A 26,713-nucleotide genomic window follows, 5' to 3' on the forward strand; every position below is an offset into this window, starting at 1 on the left:
TAGATTCGCCATGCTTACACTCATACTTTGAAACTACAGTAAATACACGCCTACAATGCATGTTTGGACCATTCCTCTGTTTCAGCCTGACAAGGCATAAAGTCAAGAGACATATCTGCTAATAATAAATTGCATGTCGATTTGATCAATGGTGTGCAAGCGTGACCGGCTCCGGAAAGCTATACAAGTATGACTCCCACACAATGATTGGGTGTGGGTAGAATAGGGGGTTGGGAGGGCGGTCCTTGCTCCCCTTCACAGTGGTATCCGTACTGCGCCTTTCGTGACACCGAATGAACAACAAAAAAAATTGGGCACATGCTCTACACGTCAGAGAGTCAGACAGTGGCTAACAAGTATACCTGATTGGTGTCAGATTGATCACAAAATGCCTGGGGTTCCGAACTGTCCATCCAGAGAGTGAGCGACTCGTACTGGTAATTAGTACAGTACATTATCTAAGCACTTAGAGGTGATCAGGAGAGTAGAGTCGAGGCAAAGGACATGAATCTAGTATATAAATAAAAGAAGTTGGAAGATAATGGTAAAGCACTTGATCTGGTAACTACTCCATATGAAGTATGTACATCCCGGTCAGAGCAATTACAGGCAGTGAACTCCAAAAAAAACAACCATAAGCAGGAAGGCAGGTCCATAGGGACCAAAACATACAAAAAAATTTGTCTCAGTTAGTTACACTAGCATTTTGACCACAACAAAAGTAGAATGGTCGAATTATATTCGCTACTCATTGAATAAAACCCATATGACTCTGTCCTTCTACTTCTACGGTATCCTGCCAAAACTTTATTCGCAAAAATTGAGACTAAAACCCAAACCCCCATGCTCCGATGCGTTTTTCAAACCGAAAGACTGGAACCACTATCCAGGTAATACAACTAACCGTCAATGCCCCCCAAGAAGAAGAACGCCAAACCCCAAAAGTCGGCCATCGACAAGGACTTCCGTCTACAGGCAGTTATTCTCGCAGATTCCTATCAGGCTCGTTTCCAACCCCTCACCAAGGACTATCCTCGATGCCTGCTTCCTCTAGCCAACACTCCTCTGTTGGAATACACCTTTGAGTTCCTGGCCAAGGCGGGTGTCTGTGAGGTTTTCCTCATGTGCTGTTCGCATGCTGACAAGATTGAGGAGTACATCAAGACATCCAAGTGGTCTGACTCGCATTCGCCATTTGAGATCCACACCAAGAAGCTGACCGAAAGTATGTCTGTTGGAGATGCCATGCGAGATCTCGATGGAACCGGCTCCATCACCTCCGACTTTCTGCTTGTCTCTGGTGACGTAGTCTCCAACATCGATTTCACTCCTGTTCTGGAGCAGCATCTCCAGCGAAAGCAGGATGACAAGAACGCAATGATGACCATGGTTCTGCGACAGGCCGATGCCTTCCACCGAACCCGTTCCCGAATTGAACCAGGTCTGTTTGTGCTAAATGACAAGACCTCTGAGTGTCTGCGATACGAGGAGCTTTCTCTCAACAACCCCACTGGGTCCATTGATCTGGACGGAGAGCTGCTCAATGACGATGCCACTCTGTCTATTCGAAATGATCTCATTGATTGCCACATTGATCTGTGTTCCATCGACGTGCTGGCCCAGTTCACCGAGAACTTCGACTACTCTACCCTGCGATCCGACTTTGTCAAGAACATCCTGACCTCAGAGATTCTCGGTAAGAAGATCTACGCCCACATTGTCACCGATGCTTACGCTGCTCGAGTGAGATCACTGCAGACCTACTCTGCTGTCACAAAGGATATCGTGTCACGGTACTCTTACCCTGTCGTTCCTGACTCTAACCTCATGGATGACCAGACATTCAGCTACCAAATGGGCCACATTTATAAGGAGAAGGGTGTTGTGTTGGCTCAGTCGTGTGTCATCGGATCGAGATCATTGGTGGGAAGAGGAACCAGCGTGGGAGAGCGATCGATGGTTAAGGATACTGTTATTGGACGTGACTGTAAGATTTCCACTAATGTGAACTTGGTGGACTCCTTCATTTGGAGCAATGTTATCATTGAGGACGATGTTACTGTCAACGGTGGTCTTGTTGCGGATGGAGCCATTCTGAAGAAGGGCTGCAGCGTTGGACCTGGCTCTATTATTGGTCATGGCGTCACTGTGGAGGAAGGACAGAAAATCGAGGGCACGTATCTCGTTCTGGACGCTGGCGAGAGTATTCCATTCGACGCTATTGACGACGATGACAGCGATTTCGACACGGACGACGAGTTCAACGCTAACGTCGGCTCTCTGGTTTACAATCTCAAGGAGTTGAACCTTTCTGACACCTCCATCAACGACCACTGCTACGAGGATGACGAAAACATCCGAGCGGTGGCTCCCAAAAAGAAGACGCGACGGCGACTCTCTTCCACAGTTTCTAACGTTTCAGATAACCACGAGGACGAGTTCCAGAAGGAGGCTATCGCTTCTCTTGACCGAGCTTTCCAGGACAACCACGAGATTGATATCGCTGCTCTGGAACTTGGTACTCTTCGAATGTCTTCCAACGTGCCCTATGAGGAGGTTCGAGCTGCATCTGTCAAGGCCATTAACGGCTACATCACTCGAGTTCTCAATATGGGTGTCACCGACGACCACAAGGTGCCCACCCAGAAGGTGTGGGGCAAGTGGGCCGAGCTGTTTGAGAAGCAGGTGTTTGAACCTGCCGACCAGATCGATTTGCTCAACATTTTGCTCAAAGACTGTTCTCGTCGTCCTGTTGGCAACTACATTCTATTTGCTGCAGTGCAGAGTCTGTATGACGCTGATGTTCTCGACGAGCATGTCATTGTGCGATGGTGGCACCAGCAGCCCGAGGATGTGTCTCCTGAGATTGCCAGTGTGCGAACTCTGCTTGGTAAGTGGGTTACGTGGTTGGAGGAGGCCGAGTCCGAGTCTGAGGAGGAGGATGAGTCCGATTAGATCTTACAGCGCATGTGTATATATGAATAGACGGTTAGATATGGTACCCGAAATCCAAGTACCGACACTACTTTAGCGATGAAGGAGTGTCTGACAAGTGTCTCAGATCCATTATGAGACATGTGATGAATGTGAGCGGGAATGTGCATGTCCCTTGTATGACACTGTATGAAAACGCACCTACTTACTAATGATTTGAAGCCGTTATTTTAAATCTCGTAATGGGTAGATCTGAGCGTCGGGCTAACACGAAACAGGGTTCCATTACAAGTAGTTATGATACCAGTAGAAGTGTATTTGGCCGTTTGAGGTCCAACCCCTCAGGGCTTGGGAAAGCGTCATTGGGTTCTTCCAGGTGCATCCACACTGTCTCCGCATCCCATGGATACAGCGAGACATTCCGAAATGCACAATCCTCGCCCTACATTTTCGGTTTCAGATGTGGTAGAGTCGCCAGATCCACGAGCCTCGGATAGCATGAAAAGTTGAGATTATCTGAGACCAGCAGAACATGTGTGCATCTACATGTGTCTATTTTTAGACATTTTTTTTCGGTGTGAGATCATCCACCATGGGTCGCTGAGGACTAATATAACAGGATCTGTTGACACTCTCCCAAATGAGCAGGCGATTGCAGGTATGAGTACTAACATAAGTACATTTCTCTATACAAATACGAGTACTGTACGTGACTTTCATAATCGTACAGTAGGATCTGAAATGCTGGCTCTCTCCAACACGTCACAGGACAAGACGTTTAATGCAATTAAACCTTCGAGGGCACAGTTATCCGCCGCTACTGTGTGTTAGTGTGGAGCGATATATATGTAACTAGCTGGAAGTGGTTGCGCAGGTACCCCCACATTCATCTAATCAACAGTAGCAAACCTCTCTGCTGTACATTGTTCATAGTCTCACGGAAAGACCTCGCTAAGTAACCTTTCTACTTTACTTATACTTGAACAAGTGCCGTACTTATAGAGTTTACTCCCAAAGTTCTGACTGGAGCTTGTTCCCCTGGTTCCCCTGCAATTATGCAGCGTGACGTGCAAGAGATGTGTGCGTGGGCCAGAGGAGGTTTCTGAATGGCTTTGGGTGCTTAAACGACAACAGTGATGCTGAAACGATACCTAAATGCCCCTTCATGCGCCGACTACTGTGATTTTGGTAATAGTGGCAGTTTAGCATCCTTCTATTGTTTGCGGCGTATACATTTGACGTCTGACTTTAGATTAGCGAGAAAGTACCTACCACCATACATCCATATAGATAATAGCAGGGAAATTACGGGAGATTGGTTTGTTGGGTGAGTTCACGAGGTAGCCCAGTGGCTATACGAGTTTCCCCGAATGATTTGCATCCGACAAAAATGGTTCCGATTATTGACTGACGTCACAGACACTAACTCTCTAAACGGTGCCACTCTCACCTCCAACTTCAAGCAGTCACTTCATGCTTCAAGGCTCAACTCTAAAATGGTGAAACTCAAACCACAACCAAGTGCTGCATGCCAGTGCGACCTGTCTAAACACTGAACTGACTGGTCGACACATTTGACGACGCAACATTTTGTATCGGTCGGACCAAAACACACAAGTGAGTATTCCTTTTGAGATGCAATCCCCACGCAACCACGGCTAACCCAGTGTTTGTATGGCCCTCGACCACTCGCAATAAGGCGAAGTACACGGGGTACGGCCCACCAAACTACTCTCGCGAAAGGCTCAATTCGAATGGCTTTTCCGAGTCATATTCCACTACCCCGTCGTCGGTTTCGCTTAATACTGACTACCGACAGCATCTGGGCTTCACCTCCTCGCGTTATCGCAGTGGTGGCAACGACTGCTGCTCCAGCGACCAGGGATGTGACCATGACAGAGAAGATGAGAGTCCAGGTGGCGGACGAGATTCCGGAGGAGGAAACGGGGAAAATGGAGGAGGGAATGATCAGGGAGACAACAACAAGCACAGCCGATTACCTCCACTGCCATCTATTGACGGATATGGACCCTTGGTGCCTATTGTGCCGCAATTCTTCCACAGCAACAGCTTCTACCGATCAGTGAAACTGTCGACCGGTCAACCCGTGCTTGTCACTGTGTCTGCCGAAGGAACGCTCGAAGACCTTATTCGGGTTTCGTATGAGTGGCAACTACTAAGGGGAGATGTGGAGGAAGAGAAGGCGCAGACGGAGCCAACGACAGATGGAGGAGAGGCAACGAGATCGGACAGCTTCAGAGACAATCTAACAAACAAAGACTGGGCTGGCCAGGAGTACTCTTTGCCACGCGATCTTGCGGGAATTCTACGACCCTCGGAGCTGGTTCAGGTCAGCTCAGAGCCTCCCATCTCAGCCCTCATCTTTGACAACAATGAGAAGCTTATGACTTTGCGCGAGAAGTTTCTGGATGTGGACATTTGCGAGGAAGAGGATGTTTCGCCTATTCGCCCTCTCAATCCCGACTTGGAGGCCACCCCTCTGAAACCCAAGGTCGTCAGCACCAATGGTCAACAGAAGTCGCCTGTCAAGCTGACTATTTCGCCTGCGACAGCCAACGGGGTGGCTGGAATGGCTGCAGGTGCACCGACGCCGTTTTCGCCAACTCCCTTCCACAGAACCAAGGACGAGATCCTCGAGATCCTCAGAGCCATCATTTCCGTTCTCACAACAATCGCAGAGGCCCATCAGCATAACATTACCCACCACGGCCTCAACCCAGGACGAATATTCCTGAATGAAAAGGGCGAGACCTTCATTTCATCGTGGGACTTCTCCTTCTGTCTGCGAGTCGAAGATCCAGCCAAGGGATACAGGAGAACCCACATCAAGCAGATGGGCAACAACATGTACTACGTGTCGCCTGAGACTACTGGTGAAATGAACCGATTGGTGGACTTCCGGGCAGACTTCTACTCCATTGGGTGCATTCTCTACGAGCTTCTCATTGGATCTCCACCTTTTAAATCAGCTGACCCTCTCGAGCTCGGCTATATGCATGTTTCGTGTGCCCCTGTAGCACCACAGCTGTTGGCTTCTTGGGTTCCCGAGCAGCTGGGAGCTGTGGTGATGAAGCTGCTGGAGAAGAACTCGGACTCACGATACCAGACTGCCGAATCGATCATTTCTGATTTGGAATACATTTACGACTGCTTGGAGAAGGATGTCAAGCTGGACAATGCTTTTGAGCCTGCTTCTGGCAGCACTAATGTACTCTCTCGATTCTTGGTCCCTCAGCTCATTTACGGCCGAGACTCGGAGATCACCACCATGAGCACGGTGTACGAAAAGCTTCTGGAAAAGGGATGTGCGCAGATGATTGTTGTGCGAGGAGATCCTGGTATTGGAAAGTCACGGCTAGTGTACGAACTGGAGAAGTCTGTCATTGCTCGTCATGGATACTTCGCCATGGCTAAGTTCGACCAGTATCAGCGAGTTCCTCCGTTCTACACCACAATCACTATTTTGAATGATCTGATTCACCAGCTACTGAGTGCATCGCAAACCACCATTCTTAACTGGCGTGAAAGAATTCTCACTAACATTAAGGTTGACATGAGTGTTCTATTTGGACCTATTCCTGAACTGAGACAACTCGTTGGTCCTGATTATCATGACATTGTGCCCGAGGGACCTCCCCTTGGTCCTGTCAAGCGTGAGCTACGAATCAAGTACCTGGTCAAGTCTCTTTTCTGTCTCTTTGGTGTGTTTGGCCTTGCCATTTTCCTCGACGACATTCAGTGGTGTTTCCCAACCGATTTCGAGTTTTTCGTCGAGCTTCAGTCGTTCGCCAAAGAGAACCACTTCGATGATGTCCGCGTGACTCTGGTTTGTTCTGCTATTTGCAACGATGATCCTTTGGCATCAAAGTGCAACTTCCTGTTAGATATTATCAAACAGACTGATGCTCCATTCGTTGAAATCGCATTGCAGCCCCTAGCCAAGGAGGCAGTTCGGCAGATCATCGCCCAAACCCTGTCGATCCGGCCTGCCATAGCTGGTTCTTCTGAGCGCCGGGCCTCAGTCAGCAGGAAATCGAGCTTCACTTACGACACCGACGTGTCCTCTGCTCCTGCTTCTGCAGTGGCTGTGTCCTCTACGGATCCTCAGGTCGAATCTCTCACAGACACTGTGTACCGTATAACAGAAGGTAACCCGCTCTTCATCAGTTGTCTACTAAGATATCTGTACTACCGGGGCTACATCTACCTGGATCAAAACACCCGAGGTGGAAACAGCAACATTGGCAAGTGGAAGGTGGATTTCGATATGCTGTTGTCTCATACTCTTCCGCGGTCTGTTCAGGAGACTACCATTTCTATGTACGAGTCTCTACCTCCGTTGACTTACAAGATCATCCGATATGCTGCTTGCATTTGTTCCAATACTTTCACCCTGGAAGATTTGGCCCTGTCATTGGAAATTTCGTTCAGTGAGGCTGCTGAGGCTCTATATCCTGCTTTGGAAGTGGAGCTGATTCTTCCCACCACTCTGCACTACAAGTTTCCTTTTTCCAAGGCCGACGGTGAGCTCAATCTTTCGAACGACCAGATCCGTCAGATTGCCCGACAGGCCAAGTATCGATTCTACCACGATCTGGTCCAGCAGTCTGTGTACTTTCACATTGATGACAATGAGAAGGCTGAGATCCATCGTCAAATTGGTTTGCGACTCTTGGGTAAGCATGATGCCAAGAAGATGCCCGCCCACAAGGTGCTGGAGATTGCCACTCAGCTTCGAAAGGCTCTCACCATTGTGCGAGATGATGAGAAAATCATCTACCGAGATCTCAACATTCAGGCCGGTCATCTTGTGTTTGACATGACTGATTTCGACATGGCCTTTAGGTTCTTTGATGTGGCAAAGAAGCTGTTGCCTCCAGACCCTTGGAAACACCATGAAGCCATCACTCGTGACATTTACCTGTCGCTGATGGAGCTTCAGTTCCTGCGAAAGAAGCATCAATCTTGTTTGGAACTCATTGACCAAGTCTTTCCTCACTGTACCGACATCATGGACCAGGCTCAGTGTCTGAAAACTAAGGTCAAGGCTCTTAGTGCTGTTAAGAAGAAGGATGAGGCCATTGCGGCTTCTTTGGAGGTTCTGGCTCTGCTTGGATTCCATCTTCAGGAGGATGAGGAGTGGAATGAGAAGAACTACTCTATTCTTCGTCACCGAATCCCTCTGTCTGTTGGTGAGATTCGAGATCTGGCTCACAATCCTGTGACCAAGGATGTGCGTATGTTGCTAGCCCACGAGGTCATTTTCATCACGCTGATCCCCGTGCTGCTGTCCAACCGAAAGCATTTCATTCGGTCTCTGACTCTGGTGGCTGTTACTGCATTTTTGGACTATGGTTCCTCTTCCGTCTGCGCGTTCTCTCTGCTAACTCTTGCCTCGCACTTCCAAAAGGACGGAGGAAGCATCAACTTGACCCGGGCGTACGAGTACAGTAAACTGGCTATTGTCACATTGGAATGTGACTCTACGGTGAATCTCGATTTCGGCATGAACACGTACGAATACTACGTTTTGACTCTAGCCATCTATTTCGAGCCCTTGAGTGAGGTTATTAGGTGAGTATTACCGACGACAACCATTTCTTTATCCAACTAACTCAGATATTACGATATTGTCATGAAGACGGGACAGACTATCTACGACCCCCATGGAACGGTGGCTTTTTCGCTTGGCTTACGGCCCATGTGCAAGTTCCTAGCTGGTGAGTCCCTCCAAAGCATCCACACCATGTTTGTGAACCTAGAGGCCTCCACCACACAGCTGGACCATAGAATCTCGCGTCTCTGGCTGAAGATTCACACTCAAGCGATCCTCAATCTGATGGGTGATGGTCACAACGATCCCTCCTGTCTGGAGGGGGAGCTGCTTGGGAACAAGGAGGATGTAGAGGAGATCATGTCAAGCAAGGCTGAAGAGGTGCAATATGCCTACAATGTGTGTCGTCTACTGCTGGCTGTGGTGTACAAGCACAAGTATGTTGCTTCTGACATCATTCTGCATGATCTCAAATATACCATGACCACTCTCCCCGTTACCGTTTATCACGTGATTGTCACTTTCTACGGAGCTCTTGCTATCATTGACTCTGAGGGAAGGTACAGTGAGGAGAGCGAGCCTCTTCTGGAGCAGTTTGCCCGTGATCTGGAGGACTGGAGTGCTACCTGTCCTTCAACTTTTTTGCACAAGCACTTGTGTATCAAGGCCGAGCTGCATAAGCACACGTGTGACTCTATCATCACTCTCGACACCTACGAGGAAGCCATTCAAGCTGCTCTCAAGGAGGGATTCCTTCAGGATGCCGCTGTTATCAACGAGCGATGCGGTGACTGGCTGCAAACCCACTCCAAGAATCGGTCTGTCGCTTACTACCAGGAGGCTGCCAAGTTCTACGGTGCTTGGGGAGCTCGTCTTAAGGTCAACCAGCTCGTTCACAAATACCCGGAGATTCAGTCTTCAAACTACGAGCTCAACCACTTGACGCTCTTGACGAATACCTCTGCTTCTTCCAACGCGTACTACTCAGACCTGCGAGCTCGATCTTCTCTCATCAGCAACTCTGTGCTGGTGCAGTCTCCTCTTCGTTGGATTCTGTCTTCTCTGCTTCGAGAGGAGGAGAACAAGGAGCAGATCCCCACAAAGGATATGACTCCCAACGCCCTACAGGCCCTGGCTGTTAATGATGAGAGTGAGATCATCACATCCCCTCTTATCATGCAGGGTATCGGTGCGGGTAAGGTTATGAACCAGCAGGGTGAGGAGACATCTGGACGAGTGGTACTTGACCACAACACTAAGCACACTCAGATGCTGAAGGGCAAGAAAACTGATGAACAGGATGTCAAGAGTGCTCTGCAGGCCTGCCTGGATATCTCTGAGGCCATCGACACCAACTCGATTGTTCGAAAGCTGATCGAGAGTGTTCTTGTGATTGGTGGAGCAGACTATGCGGTCTTCATCTCTCTTGATGACGATGGGGGACTGTACGTGGACTCTGTGGGTGTTCTTAACACCATCACTCAGATTCGCCATGAGCCTCTGATTTCTCGATCGGATTTGGCTCCCATGTCTGTTATTCAGCATGTGTTGATCACCGGCACCCCCATTTCTCGCCAGGCTGACACTCGAAAGTTCGACACTGTGCACGGCCGAGACCACTTCTTCTACAACCGCTCATACCAGAGTGTCTTGTGTATGCCCATTCAGAACCAGATCAAGAGTGTGGGTATTCTGTACCTGGAGCATCAGCACAACTTCCGTGTCTTCTCTCTCCAGCGCATTGAGCTCATTTCTCTCCTATGTACCCAGGCTGCCGTTTCTATGGAGAAGGCACGTCTCTATCACCAGATGGATCTGGCTAAAAAGGCTGCTGAAGAAGCCACTGCCGAGAAGGCGTCTTTCCTGGCGAACATGAGTCACGAGATTCGAACTCCGTTCAACGCTCTGCTCTCATGTTCTATTTTTCTGATGGACACCAATCTGACTGTTGTGCAGCGTGAGTATGTCGATACCATTCGGTCGTCAGCCATGCTTACTCTCAACATTATTGACGCCATTTTGGCCTTCAGTAAGATTGAACATGGTTCCATTGATCTTGAGAACTCTCCATTTTCTCTGCGAGAGTGCATCGAGAGTGCCATTCAGCTTGTTGCTGAGCCAGCTGCCACGAAGGATCTGGAGCTGGTGCATCTCAATCGATGTGGGGAGGTGGATATTGTCAATGGTGACGTTACTCGATTCCGTCAGATTGTCATCAACTTGGTTGGAAACGCCGTCAAGTTCACCTCCAAGGGCTATATTGTGGTGGAGTCGCATGCTGAGCGTGTCTCTTCTGATCATCGATACGAGTTTGTGATTTCTGTGACAGACACTGGTATTGGCATCCCCAAAAATGCCCGCGATAAGGTTTTCCGGGCCTTCTCTCAGGTCGATGGCTCCGCTCGACGAGTTTTTGGCGGCTCTGGTCTTGGCTTGGCTATTTCCAAGAAGCTGGCCGAACTCATGGGCGGAGGCCTCACTTTCGACTCTGTTGAGGGAGAGGGTACCACCTTCTGGTTCAGTCTTGTTGCTCGTGCTCAGGAGCCTTCCAAGGATAAGGTGAGCATCTACGAGGGCAAGAAGGTTATCTTGGCTGACAGCCACGCTATGGAAAAGGAGAGTCTGCACACTGAACTGGAGCGACTGGGCTTCGACATAACCTGCTGTGACGACTCCTCTGAGGCCCGAAAGATTGTGCTGGAGAACCCAACCAACACCTTTGTCTTGGTGTTCATTGACGCTCGATCCGTGCCTCATGAATCCAACGACTTGCACGACATCTCCAATGCGTCGCCCATAACCAAGTGCCTGCTCATGTCCCATTTCGGTGTACCCATGGCTGAGGATTTCCAGCAGCAGGGTTACAGTGCTATTTTGATGCGACCTATTCAGCGAAGCCGTCTAGCGGACATTATCAAGCGGCTTCTGGATGACCAGACGTCGTCGGATGCCAAGAAGGCTCTCAAGAGCGCCCCCAATGAGAAGGGTATGCTTCAATCTCTGGCTGAGCGTCATCCTCTCAAGATTTTACTGGCTGAGGACAACATAATCAACACTCGAGTGGCTCTGCAGCATCTGAAGCGCATGGGCTATAATGCTGAGCACGCAAAGGATGGTGTTGAGGTTCTGCGAATGTGTCAACGCGAGATTGACGCCGGTCGCCCCATGTACGACTGTGTTCTCATGGACATCCAGATGCCCAACAAGGATGGTATTGCTGCTTCCCAGGAGCTCAAAGAGCTGTATAAGGATGACTGCCCTAATGTTATTGCGTTGACGGCCAACGCTGGAGGAGAAGATCGAAGAAAATGCCTGGATGCTGGTATGGTCAGCTATCTGGCCAAACCCATTCTACCGGCAGACCTGGCAGCTGTTCTCATGTCTGTGCAGGTAGCGGAGCGGGATACTAAAAAGATTGAGAAGTGAGGAGGATAGTGAGGGGAGTGTGAGAGGAGGATGAGAATTGGAATAAACTGATAGAACATTAATTGATTTATTATTTATATGATACAAGTAGTAGAATGTATAGCTGGTGTAAAATGAATGTGTATTGAGCGCGTGAGTATCAAGCCGACCACGCAACTGTAGCAGTAGAGACGTGAAGGTGCAACGCGAAAGTGGTAAACATTGGTGGGAGTGCTTACTGAGACATTCGAGGGTAGGACTTACGACAGAAGCCAAGTATAAGCGACTTACAACATAACTGTGCTACAAGTACAATAGTACGATCCCTAAGATTCCATCTCATAGTTGCTTGACGTGCACATTGTACAATAAGTAATTAACCCACCTGGATTGTGCAGCTGTGCTGTCGTTGCGACGGCAATAATCCAGTATGTACTGTACACCCACTACAAGTACTGTACCTGTAGTGTGTCTTTAAAGATCCGTGGAGTAGTTTAACAGTATTTACAGTACGTCCACAATGCATGTTAGAGGTATAAACAGTTTAGTGGCTCTGGTTCAAATTGCAAGGAGAAAGAGAACTTCCACGCTACTCATGATGCTTTGGTCTTGGCCGTATTGGGCGTGCACATCTATGGGGGAATAGGGTATAATTATTGCTGTTTCATCGTTGCTAGCGGCTGCGTACGATAGCTGTAACAGCGGCTGGTTGTATAATTAACTAACCCCCTACCGTAGAATTTTATGTTTGATTCAAGATTATGAGTGCTGGTCAGAGTTTACGAAGTTCATCGTAGGTACTGTACTTACAGTAGACTGGTACGCGTGCTGACAAGGGATCGTGTCTGTGGAGTGATGTGGCGTGAGGGGAGTTCGGGAAAGATAGTGGGCCATACAAGAGGGTGGTAGTACCGTGATAACGTAGTGTATGGTGGAACTTGGGCTGTTCATAGGGGGTGTTTAATAAACATTGTACGCTACTGTACCTGTAAGTACTGCACCGACCCGCGCACTAACCCGACACAAGAAATGTGCCTCATTGGCCTTGGGCTTATCAGTGAGTGATGTGGCCTATGCATGAGCGAATGGGTTGTGTGGCATAGATGTTTTGACGCTGACTGCTACGTAGCACGTAGTATAGAGGACGGCGTCAGTTTGCGGAATGTAAACGGAATGTGTGCGTGTTTGAATAGTAATAATATCCGGTCCAGTTGCCCCACGCGACAGTTTTCCCCTGTTGGCCTATTATGTCCTTTATGCCCTTGAAGTACAGTTTCCAGCTCCCCTGGGACGATTCGATTAGGGGACTTAGTTTTGGCAACGTCAGTGGGAGGGGAGAGGTGGGGCACTCGTAAGTCACAGACGGCAATAGGCGGTGGAAATATACAGAGTATTCGATGGTAGAGAAACGACTTTCTCAGACGAGAAGATTTCACAAGCCCTCGTATTCCGCGCCCCCTGGCTCACGATACACCACAGAAGCGCTCCGTGGCACACCTTTGTGCATAAAAAAGCATAGGCTTCTGTAAGCAGCCTTCTCGTTTGACACCCAAATCCGAAACCCTGTCGCACAGCACAACTCACCACCTCACATATCACACTCCACACATACACACCCACACAACACACCCACATTCTCACACTCTCACGCCCCCACCACGCTCCTTGAACAAGCTCCCGCCCTAGCCCGTGCACAGACCCTCAAAAAGATAAAATGCAGACCATAAAATGTGTTGTTGTCGGCGATGGTGCCGTCGGAAAGGTGAGTATAAAGACAAAACGCCAATTATCAAGGTTCTCGTGCTCCGCCACGATCACGATGTCGTTCTGGACGATGGATTAATGGCCCTGGAGAGCTCCTACTAACGCAGACTTGTCTCCTCATCTCATACACAACAAACAAGTTCCCCTCTGAATACGTTCCCACCGTTTTTGACAACTATGCCGTGACTGTCATGTGAGTATAACGCGTCGCATTCTGCAAGAAACCAAGCCCCCCCCCCCCCCCCCCCAAGCAACGAATCGAGATACTAACCCCAGGATTGGAGACGAGCCCTACACACTCGGACTGTTTGACACCGCCGGTCAGGAGGATTACGACCGACTGCGACCTCTTTGTTACCCTCAGACCGATGTTTTCCTCGTCTGCTTTTCCGTCACCTCTCCCGCCTCCTTTGAGAACGTCAAGGAGAAGTGGTTCCCTGAGGTCCACCACCACTGCCCCGGCGTGCCTTGCCTCATTGTTGGTACCCAGGTTGATCTGCGAAGTGACAGGATGATTCTTGACAAGCTTTCCCGACACAAGCTGCGACCCATGACCACTGAGCAAGGCTACCAGCTCGCCCGAGAACTCGGTGCCGTCAAGTACGTCGAGTGTTCTGCCCTTACTCAGAAGGGTCTCAAGGACGTTTTCGACGAGGCCATCGTGGCAGCTCTTGAGCCTCCAGTGGTCAAGAAGAACAAAAAGTGCATTGTGCTCTAGTTTTTGCATGCTAATGGGTTAACACAACGAAAAATGAATCAAAGCAAGAAAAAAATGTTTCAAGATATGTTTATTGTAGTAGAACTGGGCTTGGATTGTGTCTACAGGGCCTCCGTGAGGGAACCTCAAAACAAAGCATCACTATGCGTTTCAAGCCTCGAGATGCCACCTGATGTCTGTAGTTACCCCATTTTTGACATATATATTATTGAATATCCAAAGGTAGAACCTGACGCGTGCTTGTAGTGCTGCAGTGGTGTATTATTTCCCCTGTTGGGTCATCATTACACGATAAGTACAAGTACGGATAGCTTCCGCCTCTACAATTAAAAGACACGCCCCACCCTTATTAAGCCAGCACATCGCTCAGGCAGATGTTTGAGTCCCGAACTCTATCCTAAGAAATCCATCGAAAAATAGTGGGTGTGCGTACAATACCCTAATATCTACCTTGGTGCAGAAAATCTAATCAGAACCTACCAGAACTACACATCTACACTCACGACATTGACGTTGTACTACGACCCTTACAACTATGTCCACCATGTACAATTCCCAACCGTCGGACACTTTGTGTGAGTATTTGCGCTGGACTGTCGCCACCCGTGCATCCGAAGTTCCCTTCTAACCCAGTCCTTAACGGAGAGAAAATCTCAGGCCTTGAAATCGGCAGCCAGAACGTTCTGGCCTGCCAGGCCATTGCCAACGTGGTCAAATCGTCTCTTGGTCCCGTTGGTCTCGACAAGATGCTTGTCGACGACATTGGAGATGTCACCGTGACCAACGATGGTGCCACCATTCTGGCTTTGCTTGATGTCCAACACCCCGCCGGTCAGATTCTCGTGGAGCTGGCACAGCAGCAGGACCGAGAGGTTGGAGATGGAACCACCTCTGTCGTGATCATTGCCAGTGAGCTGCTTCGTCGAGCCCACCAGCTCGTCAAGGTCAAGGATGTCCACCCTACTACGATTATCACTGGTTACCGACTCGCTCTGCGAGAGGCTCTGCGGTTCATCAATGAGGTCATGAGCGTCCCCGTCGAGTCGCTGGGCAAGGACACCTTTGTCAACATTGCCAAAACCTCGATGTCCTCCAAGATCATTGGATCCGACTCCGACTTTTTCGCTAACATGGCTGTTGATGCCCTGCTGGCCGTCAAGACCACAAACTCGCGTGGGGAGGTTAAGTACCCCGTCAAGGCTGTCAACATTCTCAAGGCCCACGGTAAGTCCGCTCTGGAGTCCGTTCTTGTCAAGGGATACGCTCTCAACTGCACTGTCGCTTCCCAGGCCATGAAGACCCGAATCCCCAACGCCAAGATTGCCGTGCTGGATATGAACCTGCAAAAGGCTCGAATGGCCATGGGCGTGAACATCACTATCGATGACCCCGAGCAGCTGGAGGCCATCCGAAAGCGGGAGTTCGACATCGTTCTGGAGCGAATCCGAAAGATTTTGGCTGCTGGCGCAAACGTCATCCTCACCACCAAGGGTATCGATGATCTGTGTCTCAAGGAGTTTGTGGAAGCTGGTGCGATGGCCGTCCGACGATGCAAGAAGGAGGATCTGCGACGAATCGCTCGAGCTACTGGAGCCACCATGATCTCTGACATGTCCAACCTCGAGGGAGAGGAGGTCTTCGAGTCCTCTTACCTTGGCCAGGCCGAAGAGGTTGTTCAAGAGCGAATTGCCGACGACGAGTGCATTCTCGTCAAGGGCACCAAGGCCCACCCCTCTTCCTCCATCATTCTGAGAGGCTCCAACGAGTACCAGCTTGACGAGATGGAGCGATCCATCCACGACGTTCTGTCTGTCGTCAAGCGAACTTTGGAGAGCGGTTACGTCGTTCCCGGAGGAGGAGCTGTCGAGGCTGCTCTGAACGTCTACCTGGAGATTTTTGCCACCTCTCTGGGCTCCCGAGAGCAGCTGGCTATCTACGAGTTCGCCAACGCTCTTTTGCAGATCCCCAAAACCCTGGCGGTCAACGCCGCCAAGGACTCGTCAGACCTGGTTTCCAAGCTGCGAGCACGACACGCCCAGTCGCAGACTGCCGCTCTCACAGACACCAAGCGACGAAACTACAAAAACTGCGGCCTGGACCTGATCCGAGGCAAGATTGTGGACTCTCTCAAGGCTGGCACCATCGAGCCTACCGTTTCCAAGTGCAAGTCTCTCAAGAGTGCGCTTGAGGCGTGCATTTCCATTCTGCGAATCGACACCATGATCAAGGTGCAGCCTGAGGAACAGAAGGAGGACCCCCACGATCATTAGAATATAGAAATTTAGGGTTGGATATGGACATAGCGCATATGTGAACGAGATTAATAAAACGATTATGAGTGCTTGTAGGTGGTATGGCCATCTATTTGGACGTGTGGGAAGCTGAGTGTTCAGTGAGGGTCTGTGCGTTCTGGAACATTCCTTGCTATGGAGCTTAATTGGTTCCATCTTGGCGTTTCTGTGCTACTTCGACGAAGTAAAGGCGATTGTATTCTTGGTTGCGCCGTACTAAACAATGGTTTGTGTTCCCATGCTACTGTCGCGGCGGTGATTGAGCTTGGGAACCTCAATTTCAGACAAAGGAATTTTTCCTCCGTTCGTGCATAAAAGCTTAAATTCCACCCTCAAAATTCATCAAAATTCATCGAAATCCACCTTTTTCGCTGGCAAAAGACAGACAAAACAGCTCGAAATTGTATGTAAACCTTAAAAATACTTAGAGAAATTCTCAATTTCTCAATCAATACAAGCTTCTGGCCCATCAAGTCAGCTCAGCACATCAATTCCATTGAAACCATCTATAGCAAAACAGTACAAAATACGAGGAGACTTAGTGATGACGGCTGCCAATCATGGATAACCCGTCTCTGCTGCCGCCCAGTCCCGGCCTCGTGGGGGTGCCGCTGGGGGAGCCAGCCTCTCTTCCAACTAGTTCAAGCATGCCATGGTCAGCCAGGAGCCTTTGGGCATTCTGGAGCGCCTCTGCTGATGGCAGATTCAGCTTCAGGAAGAAGCCAGTCTGTGATGTGGGTGTCTCGTAGGGAGTCATGGTATCCTGCTGTGCCAGTGAAAACACATTATCGGGGGTATCCTGGATCCAGGACGCGGAGCCGGGGGTATCAAAAAGACTAAGGGTACCGACGGAACCAGGGACATCTGAGACAGCGAAGGTGAAATGGTGTCCACAGCGACGTCGAAGCAACCGGGACCGCCGCAATCATCGTCAGAAATGACAACGAGGTCAAGGTAGCGACCAGGCTGTTAGAAAGGGGTATCAAAGACGCCAGAGAGCGGGGACGGGAGAGCGTTTACAGCAACGGGTTCTGGAGACACAGTGGGTGGTCTTTGCCCTAAAACTTGACTGCTCCTTCGACTCTTCATCCGGTTGACCTTTGTCGCCTCCGTTGTTATTCGCAGACTGATTGTCAAACTGAACGTCCTCAGAACATTCCCAAGCACCCTTATAACATGTCCAAGCACCCTCATAACATGGCCAAGCCCATGGATTGTAAACTGCTCCAGGTATGTGGCTGCAATCCTTAGGGCTGTTGTCGTACGTTTTGGAGTTTCGTTTAATCGCATATCCAGCTGTCCAGTTGGCGCGCATCTCTAGCTGTTTGTCGTGTTCCTTGACCGACCGAGGAGTGTTGATCTCTGGAGAAGACGCCGAGTTCGTGCACCATTTCCTCCTCGGTAATCTCTCCCTTTTCAACTCTCTCTTCAAGCTGGACACGCATATTTCCGAGGGCATCAGCTTTGGCTCTGGGGGCATGCTTTCTGCCAGAGATGTTTTCAAATTCTCTTTTCCTCTTTTGGGGTACCCGAGCTGGTGGATTTCTTGGTTTCACATAGTCGTGGAGAACCTGCTTCACCACCTCATCGGAGACGGAATAGTGGGGCTGATCGGGAGCTCGTTCAGGCGCTTCAAGGGGATCAATATCGCTATCTGAAGCATCAAGATCCCACATTTCAGTATCGGATGTTTCATTATGGGGTATCGCTAACGTGGGTGTCGCTGCCGCAGGTATCATCGCTACAGCTGTGAGTATCGCTGAGCCGGGGCCGTTTGGTGACTCTTGGGTGCCGTCGTGAGATGTCTCGGCTCGAGGTATCATTTCAGGTATCAATCAACTTGGCTGTGTATCTTTCTGTCGAGTGCTACGTCTCGTTGCGATTATCGAGTAGGAGGGTGTCATAGAATTGCCTAGCTACGACCACCTACAGACACAAATCCACCCTGCCACACTCCGAATGTGAGGACCGACCTTGCATAAAACCTTAAACCTTAAATTGATGTTCCCAAGCTTGATCACCGCGGCGACAGTATGATTAAGTCGCTCGACTTTTAAGATAGTAAATAGCGTAGACTCAGGCTCAGGCTCTTGCAATTGACCCGCTGTTAGTTCCAACACTAACCCTGCACCACTTAGAAAGCAAGAAATCACGTGTGCATTGTTTATTGGGGTGTACGGCCCTATCATCTTACTGCAGCTGGCAAAAGGGATTGAGGATATACCAAGGCTTTGGGTCCATGTTTCATACTTGCCAATTGTTTCCAGCTGTGTTGTTATCTCCCTATGCATCTCTGCTTACCAATGCAGATATGCAATCTCGAATGACTCCTGAATTGCAATCGGGTGGCGTCATTGTACTATGAGTGGCTACTGTAGTAGAAATGGCATTATTTTAACAAGCTAAAAAGCCAGGATCTGTAGGCATGGATGACGTAGATGATGGCGGAAGCGGGACAATTTTCACCCTTTTTCGACTCGCCTCTCGTCCCTGACACGGCCTTTACAAACTGTCAACTGCTTGTCTCTCTATCCACTTGGCACGGCACAGCTATCTGGTTGCAACCACAACCCCAGACTCAACACCACCCAACGGTTGCGTCTAGTGCGGGTAGAGTTTCATCTAAATGAGCGCCGCTTTAACAGACTGGTAGGAGCCAGTGTCTCGAATGGCATGAGGTTTATTGAGAGTTCATCTGACATCTAGACTGATTGAAAATGTGGGATTGCGTCTCTGTCATCATCAATTTCCCCCAAGTGATATATATATACCCGACAATCATGGTGACTCATGTCGGAGCTCCTATCACAATCTAATGCCGACACTCCGCCCCGAGCCTAAGTCTAAGTCTGCTTACAGTTAAGTCCCAACACCGCAAATTTCGTGTTTACTGTACAAAGCGCGTCCACCCTCCAGATTTGCCAAAAAAAAACACATACTGCCTGGTCAAGAGCATGTCTTGAGAGTGGAATCATGGGCGACGCAACCGACAAACCGACTAGTGGCCAGAACGCCGACTCCGCGACTGCGAGACCCAAGCGTGGTGCTTCAAAGGAGTCTCCCGCTCCCGTCGTAAACGTAAACGACGCAAACGACCAACCCGAAGCCGTTGTCAAGACGGAAGATCGTGACTCGGTAGAAGGCGATCATGGGCCAAAAAGGCGCAAAACCAGTGCGACGGGCTCGGAAACAGATGACAAGAAAGACACCAAGGCTACTAAACGAAAACCGCACTCGAAATCCCGTCGAGGATGCGCTACCTGCAAGAAACGAAGAGTAAAGTGCGACGAAAAGCACCCTGTGTGTCGAAACTGTGAACACTTGGGACTGGAATGTTCGTACAAACGGCCATTGCCTAGTTACGCTCAGGGATCCGGTAATACCACCCCGACCTTTGCCCCTATTAATCCACACACTGTTCTGCCTGCCCCAGCCAACACAGGAGATGGAGTACGTGGAGCACCAAACATGGTAGACCTCAAGCTGCTGCACAACTACATGACGGTGGCATGGAAGACAATCACCGCCGCCGGTATCTCCAACGAGGAGATCTGGGGCGTAGATGTGCCCGCTCTGGCCTTCCAATTCCCGTTTCTGATGCACTCCATTCTGGTCTTCTCAGCCTCTCATCTCTCCTGCACTCAACAGCAGAACATGTACACACGTGACATTGCGTACCATAGAGGAGAGGCCCTCGGTCAGCTACGAGAAGCAGTCCGCCATGTCACTCCGGAGAACACAGATGCCCTTGTGGCAGGCTGCATTCTGCTAGGAATGGACGGTTTGGCTAACGCTGCACCAATTGTTCAGGCCTCCGAAGATGCATCCACGCTGCCCCCCACGGCTTGGATTCACCATGTTCGAGGGGCCGCATCCATTCTTTCCACTGTCTGGCCTCTTCCACCACACTCTCGATTCTACCGATTGATCGGACAGGAACTTATCGACTTAGGATCCCACATCATGAACACCCGTACTGCCCACAAGTTTGTGCACGGTGGTCTGAAGTGTTTCGACGACGATCTGGCTGATTTATACCCCGTGGACCCCAGCTCTGTATACTTCCCTACTTTGGCCTTTATCGATCTTCTGTTTCACCAGCGGTACCGAGCGGATTTTATTTTGCGAGTTTTTGCCTTCCCCGCACTGCTAGATAACCAGATCATTGCCCTGCTGTTCCAGGGTGATGAGATGGCCCGAAGAATCATTCGTGTCTACTACAAGCTCATGAAGAGTTACACGTCGGAAATGAAGGAGACTGTGTGGTTCCTGGAAGGTGTCAGTCGAATTCTGCCGGCAGACATGGAGGCTCTTGGTCCTGTTGGTCTTTCGTGGATCGGTGTGGACCCCGAGTCTGCTCGAATGATGCTGGAAAATCTCCAACGAAAGAAGGAAGCAATGGAGGCCAACTCCGCGGGCTCTAGCACGGCTGCATCTCCTCAGATGGGAAATGCTTCTACGCCTGGTGCACCTCAGACTCCTGGCTCGCCATCCAAACTGGAGGGAATGGCTTCCATGGCTAATCTGTTGGGTGCAGGGGCTGCAGGTGGAGTGTCTTCGTTAGCCAACCTCGCTGAGATGGCCAACATGAACCTGCCGGCTGAAATCTCCAACTTCCTGAACAATCCCCGCATGTCGGGAGGTGGAGCTGGGGGCGACATTGCGTCGTTATTGTCCAACCCTCGCAATCTTCATCTCTTTAATGAGGGCCAACAAGGCCAGATCCAGCAGATGCATGAACTTTTGGGCAATCTCCAGGGTCTACAGAACATTCCTGGACTCCAAAACCTCAATCTGCAAAATCTCGCCAGCAGCATGCCCCAGATTCAGTCCCTCATGTCTCTGATTCCCGGTGGAATTGGAGGCTTGGCTGGTATTATGGGCGGCCTTGGAGGAGGTCAACCATCGCCATCTGACGGCCAGCAGCAACCACAATCCTCACAGCAACAACCATCACAGCAACAATCCGGTCCTTCTTCGGTCAACCCCAGTCATCCCCCCTCTCCTAACAGCGGTCTGTAATAGTACATAGTCAACGTAACTGAACTTTTATTAAGAGCTGATCAAGTAATAGACCCAATAAATCAAAGCCGCATCTATAGATGATTGATGTGCTGAATGTTTGTTAAATGTGTGATGAACTTTTGGTGACACCATAGAACAGCGGTTTTCGGAGCATCTTAGTGGAACATGCAGGCAATATTCCCAGCTGGGCTACACGACACGGCAGTGTGGCGAAGGATGTCATTACAGAGGTAGTTACATAGAAACATTAGGAGTGCTGCAATTTGCGCTCGATATTACCGTAGCTCGTTATATCACACGAATTACTCTTCGCCTACGTTTCAACGCCTGGAAATCTTCAATGCGCCGCCTTCGCAGGGCAAGGGCTTCTGGAGAATTCCAAACCAAACCAAATATAAGTTTCCATGCAGCTCGATCTATAACGCCTCGCACAGACACTTGACATTCTCACATCTACATCTACAGTACGACAATGGTTCTGCACAACCCCAACAACTGGCACTGGGTCGACAAAAACTGCATTGACTGGACTCGACAATACTTCCAGGAGAAGCTGCCTGGTCTGGAGGCCACCAGCAAGGGAGGAGAGGTCAAGGCTAAGATCGACAAGGTCACCTCTGTGGAGGGAGATGTTGATGTCAGCCAGCGAAAGGGCAGACTGATCTCGCTCTTTGATGTTGAGATCAAGCTTGCTTTCTCCGGTACCAACGGCCCCGAGGAGGCCTCTGGTACTATTACCATCCCTGAGGTTGCTTACGACACCGAGGAGGACGAGTACCAGTTCAACGTGGTCATCACCGACGACTCGTTTGCCAAGCTGCCCGTCAAGGAGCTTGTTCTGTCGGACATTGTCCCCGAGCTGCGAAAGCGACTATTCCAGTTCAAGGATGATCTGCTGACCACCAATGGAGCCTCTATCCAGCATCCTGCGGACCAGGTTAAATCCAAGCTGACCCTGGGCAACCTCAACAAGCAGAGCGAGTCTGCCGGTGCAAATTCCTCTAACTCCACTACTGCCGCTGCTGCCCCCAAGTCCTCGGGATCTTACAACACCACTAACATTGAGCTGGACCCCATCTTCCACACCTCGGCCGACCAGCTGTACCAGACCTTCCTGGACCCTCAGCGAGTTGCCGTGTGGTCTCGAGCACCCCCGCAGATCGAGGAGAAGGAGGGATCTGAGTTTGCTCTGTTCGGTGGGAACGTGTCTGGAAAGATCACCAAGCTGGAGAAGAACAAGCGAATCGTGCAGAGCTGGAGACTCAAGGAGTGGAAGGAGGGACACTTCTCCACTCTAGATCTGGAGTTCAAACAGGGAACCAGCGATACGAAGTTGATTGTCAAGTGGTCTGGAATCCCTGTTGGCCAAGAGGATGTTGCCCGGGGTAACTTTGAGGAGTACTATGTCAAAAGCATCCAGGTTGCTTTCGGTTTCGGTGCTCCCCTGTAAAAAGGGAATCAACGAGGTAAACCATCTGATACACAATAAATTAAACATATATGCCCGCTACAATTTACTTGTACTTGTACTGTACTTGTACATCAGTACACAGTCTGTGATCTTCATGTAGATTTGTTCCTATTACAATAAATTAAATATATATACATGCTATGCTATGACGCCAGATGGAGCCTCAGACGGAGACGAGGTAGATAGCTCGGGATCTTCTGTCTTGATATCATCACCCTCTAGGTCCTTCTTTTTGTGGTCGACAATCATGTTATTGTCCTCCTCGTTATTCTTGACTTCTGTCTCGCCATTCTTCTGACCATCCTCCTTATCACCATCATTACCATCTTTATTCCCCTCATCGTCCTTCTTTGCGCTGACCTCCACATCCTTGGGCTCCTCCTTCTTGATGTAAAATCCATCGGGTACATTCTTTGCACATTTGCCGCCATCATGTTCAGTAAAGACACCACCTAAACCCCAGTTCCAATTGTATCCACCCTCACGGACTGTCTCAATCACCTTAAACGCTTCCAGAGAGGCGTAGTAAAGACCCTTAGACTTCGAATCTCGGAACCGCGCAGGCTTTCCAGTAACCACACAATTGTTGATGGAGTAGTCACGACCAGTAGGAACCACGGCCTGAGGTCCCAAAAGGTACCGTTTGACCTCAGGACGCGAAAGGTTTCGGTCCTGAGCAAACTCCAGCAATTGTACGACTGTGGTGCCAACTTTCTCCTGAGGACCCTCCACTGTGATTTTTGCCTTCTTGGGGACTGTGGCGGGCTTGGGAGCAGGTGTCTCTCCATCACTATCACTGTCTTCGTTTGCCTCTGGCTCTTCAGACGCAGCAGCATCGGGCGTTGCTGTAGCAGACGCGGCTGTCTCCTCTTCTTTTTTGACTGCTGGAGACTCAGTGGCAGTGGCAGCAGAAGAGTCAGGTTCGTCGGCCATCTTACTCTTTGTAGATCCATTGGCATCAGCTTTAGGAGCATCCACCATCACCACATCTTCACTCGCGTCATTCTTGGCAATAGTTTCATTCTCGGAAGTAGGTTCAACTGTTGTTGGCTCGGCTGCGGGCACGGCAGTGGGGTCTGTCGACTCCGCGGTTGTTTCAACGGAATCTTTCACTTCTGTTTGTGTCTCAGCAATCGGTGTCCCCGTGGTTGGGACAGCTGCATTATTAGCACCCTCTGTGACAGCAGCCTCCACCTTTTCACCCTCCGTGTTCACCTTGGGGGTCGCCTTTACCACCTCCTTCTTTATCTTGGCCACTTCCACCTCTTCAATACCTGGGAGCGGAATGGGGTCTACGAGCTTTGACGAACTGAGGAATCGAATGAAAGACTTCAAAGGAATTCGCTTGGCCAACATGGCTTCTCGCTGACGCTGCTTTCGCAAGTCCTCCTGGCGGAAAAAGTTATTCAAACTATCAATGTTCTGCTGTTCTGTGATCTTAGCCTCTGCCAGCCTTTCTGCCTGGGTCAGCTTCTTAACCACCTTCTTCTCACGGGGAACGTAGGCAGCCCGCTTTTCTTCTTGCTCCTTGAGTCGCTCCAGCACCTCCTTGGTGTTTTTGACGGCTGTCGATCGTCGGGACACACGTCGATCCGAATTTATGAGCTCCTCCACAGTAGTGCTTTTCCGTTTTACCGGCTTGCGAGCCTCCTTGGCAGCCCTTGCACGTGCCGCAGCTTGGGCTGTGACTCTGGGTCGTGCCAGTTTCTCCATAGTGGGAATCTCGTATGCCTTTCTGGCCGCTAGTCGTTTCCTGGTCTTTTCCTCCTTCTCACGTTTCTGTAGCTCTTTTTCGCCAGCATCTTCGGGTTCGCTGTCATTTTCCGACTCGGAATCTGACTCTGAGAAGAAGTCGGAGCCCTGAGCTTCAGACTCGGGATTGTCATCTGAATCGCCATCCTCCTCCATTTCCGTAGTCTCTGAAGTTTTACGACGCTTGGGTGCAGGTGACATGGTGTCCTCTTCTTCGTCCTCTTCCTCCTCGTCGTAACCGGGCATCTCAGGCTCATCGGCCCCCAGCTCGAATTCCTGATCATCCTCAAACTCCATGAAAATGTTGTGTTCATCATCGTCGTCAAGTGGCTCCTGGGCATCCAGCAACGCCTTAAGACGGTTTCCAGCATTTGCTCGACGCTGACGTGTGGCAATGATGCTTTCTTCAAGAGGCATCTTGTTGATATTGATGTGAGATGTTCTCAAACTTGAAGTGTAGATGGTTGTTCATGCATGCTCCAAAAAAGGTTCAAGGAAATCTCTTGCTGAATAAGCTATCCATCCAGACTTGTGGATAGTATGAGAAATGATCAATGGAATTGTCAACCTTATTCGAATACATTTTTTCATGTTCATATCCTCGCAGTTCCCCTCAATGTCGTATGAAAAACTACCACTGCCACACCCTGCTGAAGTTCGTTCAAACTACTGGTACAAGTACCAGCAGCAATACTCGCATGTGCTTTGAACCAACATGCAGACCCAAATTTTATATTTCCGCCTACAGAAACCCCGTCACCACCATAATCATGAACAGAAGCACCGCTGGACGTCTTATCCGAGCATTTCACTCAACTGCCCGAGCGCGACATGGTACTGCCGGCTCTACTTCGGCTTCCGAGGAGGAAATGAAGCATTTCAAACAATTGGCTGCCACCTGGTGGGATACTAATGGCCCCCAGCGGATCCTGCACAAGATGAACCTCTTGCGAATGGATTTCATGAACGAGAATCTCAAGGTCCTGCAGCAAAACACCAGCCAGTCAGCTGTTAAACCTGCTGGTGTTTCTCTGGACATTCTACCCGATTCAGACCCACGAAAGACCAACGCTATCCAGCTGACTGACAAGAAGCGTGTGTTGGATATTGGTTGTGGAGGTGGCATTCTTGCAGAACACATGGCCCGTCTGCCATGGACCTCATCGGTCGACGGAATCGACATGTCACCAGATGTGCTCCAAGTCGCTGTGGAGCATGCCAAGAAAGACGCGTCTCTGACCAAGAAGCTCAACTACAGACGAATTGCACTGGAGGACCTGCCCAGGGACGAGAAGTTCGACATTGTGACCATGTACGAGGTGCTCGAACATATCACTTATCCTGCCGAATTTATGAAGCATGCCCTGTCCAAGGTAAACCCCGGAGGTTGGGTGTTCCTGTCCACTATTAACCGAACCCCCATCTCGTGGTTCACGACCATCTTTGTGGCCGAGCATCTTATGCGACTGGTGCCTCCCGGAACCCACACCTACTCCAAGTACATCAATGAGGAGGAGATCCGGGACTTTTTTGCTACACAAAAAGACTGGGAGTTTGTCGATTCCAAGGGGTGCATGTACGTTCCTGGCTGTGGATGGGTCTGGACTCCCAATGAGCGAATGGGCAACTATATGATGGCTTTTAGAAAGAAGGATTAAGGTAATGTATATAGATAGCCAGTATTGATTTTGTGAGGTGTTAAATGTCACTGTATTATGCACGTCGATACTTCATAAATACTACAAACTCTACAGTTATCACACCAAGATACGATACAA

The 26,713-nt window shown here is 49.8% G+C and overlaps 10 protein-coding genes across 10 annotated transcripts; 7 read left to right on the forward strand and 3 right to left on the reverse strand.

Annotated features, from left to right (window-relative positions):
- Positions 1–909: 909 nt before the first annotated feature.
- Positions 910–2,955, forward strand: YALI1_B20589g (uncharacterized protein; the record flags this gene model as incomplete). Its single annotated transcript, XM_500943.1, has 1 exon — positions 910–2,955. One exon carries the CDS (start codon positions 910–912, stop codon positions 2,953–2,955), a length of 2,046 nt encoding a protein of 681 aa, XP_500943.1.
- Positions 2,956–5,338: 2,383 nt separating this feature from the next.
- Positions 5,339–11,935, forward strand: YALI1_B20634g (uncharacterized protein; the record flags this gene model as incomplete). Its single annotated transcript, XM_066094182.2, has 2 exons — positions 5,339–8,529; positions 8,575–11,935. The coding sequence occupies 2 exons, from the start codon at positions 5,339–5,341 to the stop codon at positions 11,933–11,935; spliced, it is 6,552 nt and encodes a 2,183-aa protein (XP_065950254.2).
- Positions 11,936–12,673: 738 nt separating this feature from the next.
- Positions 12,674–12,993, reverse strand: YALI1_B20709g (uncharacterized protein; the record flags this gene model as incomplete). The annotated part of the gene is made up of 2 exons (XM_068282100.1): positions 12,674–12,851; positions 12,896–12,993. The coding sequence occupies 2 exons, from the start codon at positions 12,991–12,993 to the stop codon at positions 12,674–12,676; spliced, it is 276 nt and encodes a 91-aa protein (XP_068138201.1).
- A 635-nt stretch (positions 12,994–13,628) lies between these two features.
- YALI1_B20717g (uncharacterized protein) lies at positions 13,629–14,396 on the forward strand (the record flags this gene model as incomplete). Its single annotated transcript, XM_500944.4, has 3 exons — positions 13,629–13,676; positions 13,786–13,871; positions 13,955–14,396. The coding sequence occupies 3 exons, from the start codon at positions 13,629–13,631 to the stop codon at positions 14,394–14,396; spliced, it is 576 nt and encodes a 191-aa protein (XP_500944.2).
- Positions 14,397–14,931: 535 nt separating this feature from the next.
- YALI1_B20730g (uncharacterized protein) lies at positions 14,932–16,666 on the forward strand (the record flags this gene model as incomplete). The annotated part of the gene is made up of 2 exons (XM_500945.4): positions 14,932–14,971; positions 15,030–16,666. 2 exons carry the CDS (start codon positions 14,932–14,934, stop codon positions 16,664–16,666), a joined length of 1,677 nt encoding a protein of 558 aa, XP_500945.4.
- Positions 16,667–17,967: 1,301 nt separating this feature from the next.
- YALI1_B20765g (uncharacterized protein) lies at positions 17,968–18,510 on the reverse strand (the record flags this gene model as incomplete). The annotated part of the gene is made up of 1 exon (XM_068282101.1): positions 17,968–18,510. One exon carries the CDS (start codon positions 18,508–18,510, stop codon positions 17,968–17,970), a length of 543 nt encoding a protein of 180 aa, XP_068138202.1.
- A 1,150-nt stretch (positions 18,511–19,660) lies between these two features.
- YALI1_B20777g (uncharacterized protein) lies at positions 19,661–21,709 on the forward strand (the record flags this gene model as incomplete). The annotated part of the gene is made up of 1 exon (XM_500947.3): positions 19,661–21,709. One exon carries the CDS (start codon positions 19,661–19,663, stop codon positions 21,707–21,709), a length of 2,049 nt encoding a protein of 682 aa, XP_500947.1.
- A 475-nt stretch (positions 21,710–22,184) lies between these two features.
- YALI1_B20802g (uncharacterized protein) lies at positions 22,185–23,162 on the forward strand (the record flags this gene model as incomplete). Its single annotated transcript, XM_500948.1, has 1 exon — positions 22,185–23,162. One exon carries the CDS (start codon positions 22,185–22,187, stop codon positions 23,160–23,162), a length of 978 nt encoding a protein of 325 aa, XP_500948.1.
- A 159-nt stretch (positions 23,163–23,321) lies between these two features.
- YALI1_B20834g (uncharacterized protein) lies at positions 23,322–25,352 on the reverse strand (the record flags this gene model as incomplete). Its single annotated transcript, XM_500949.3, has 1 exon — positions 23,322–25,352. The coding sequence occupies one exon, from the start codon at positions 25,350–25,352 to the stop codon at positions 23,322–23,324; it is 2,031 nt and encodes a 676-aa protein (XP_500949.3).
- A 137-nt stretch (positions 25,353–25,489) lies between these two features.
- YALI1_B20835g (uncharacterized protein) lies at positions 25,490–26,593 on the forward strand (the record flags this gene model as incomplete). The annotated part of the gene is made up of 1 exon (XM_500950.3): positions 25,490–26,593. The coding sequence occupies one exon, from the start codon at positions 25,490–25,492 to the stop codon at positions 26,591–26,593; it is 1,104 nt and encodes a 367-aa protein (XP_500950.3).
- Between the last annotated feature and the right edge of the window lie 120 nt (positions 26,594–26,713).

This window comes from Yarrowia lipolytica, chromosome 1B (assembly GCF_001761485.1).
Source record: "Yarrowia lipolytica chromosome 1B, complete sequence".
NCBI classification, from domain to species: Eukaryota; Fungi; Ascomycota; class Dipodascomycetes; order Dipodascales; genus Yarrowia; species Yarrowia lipolytica.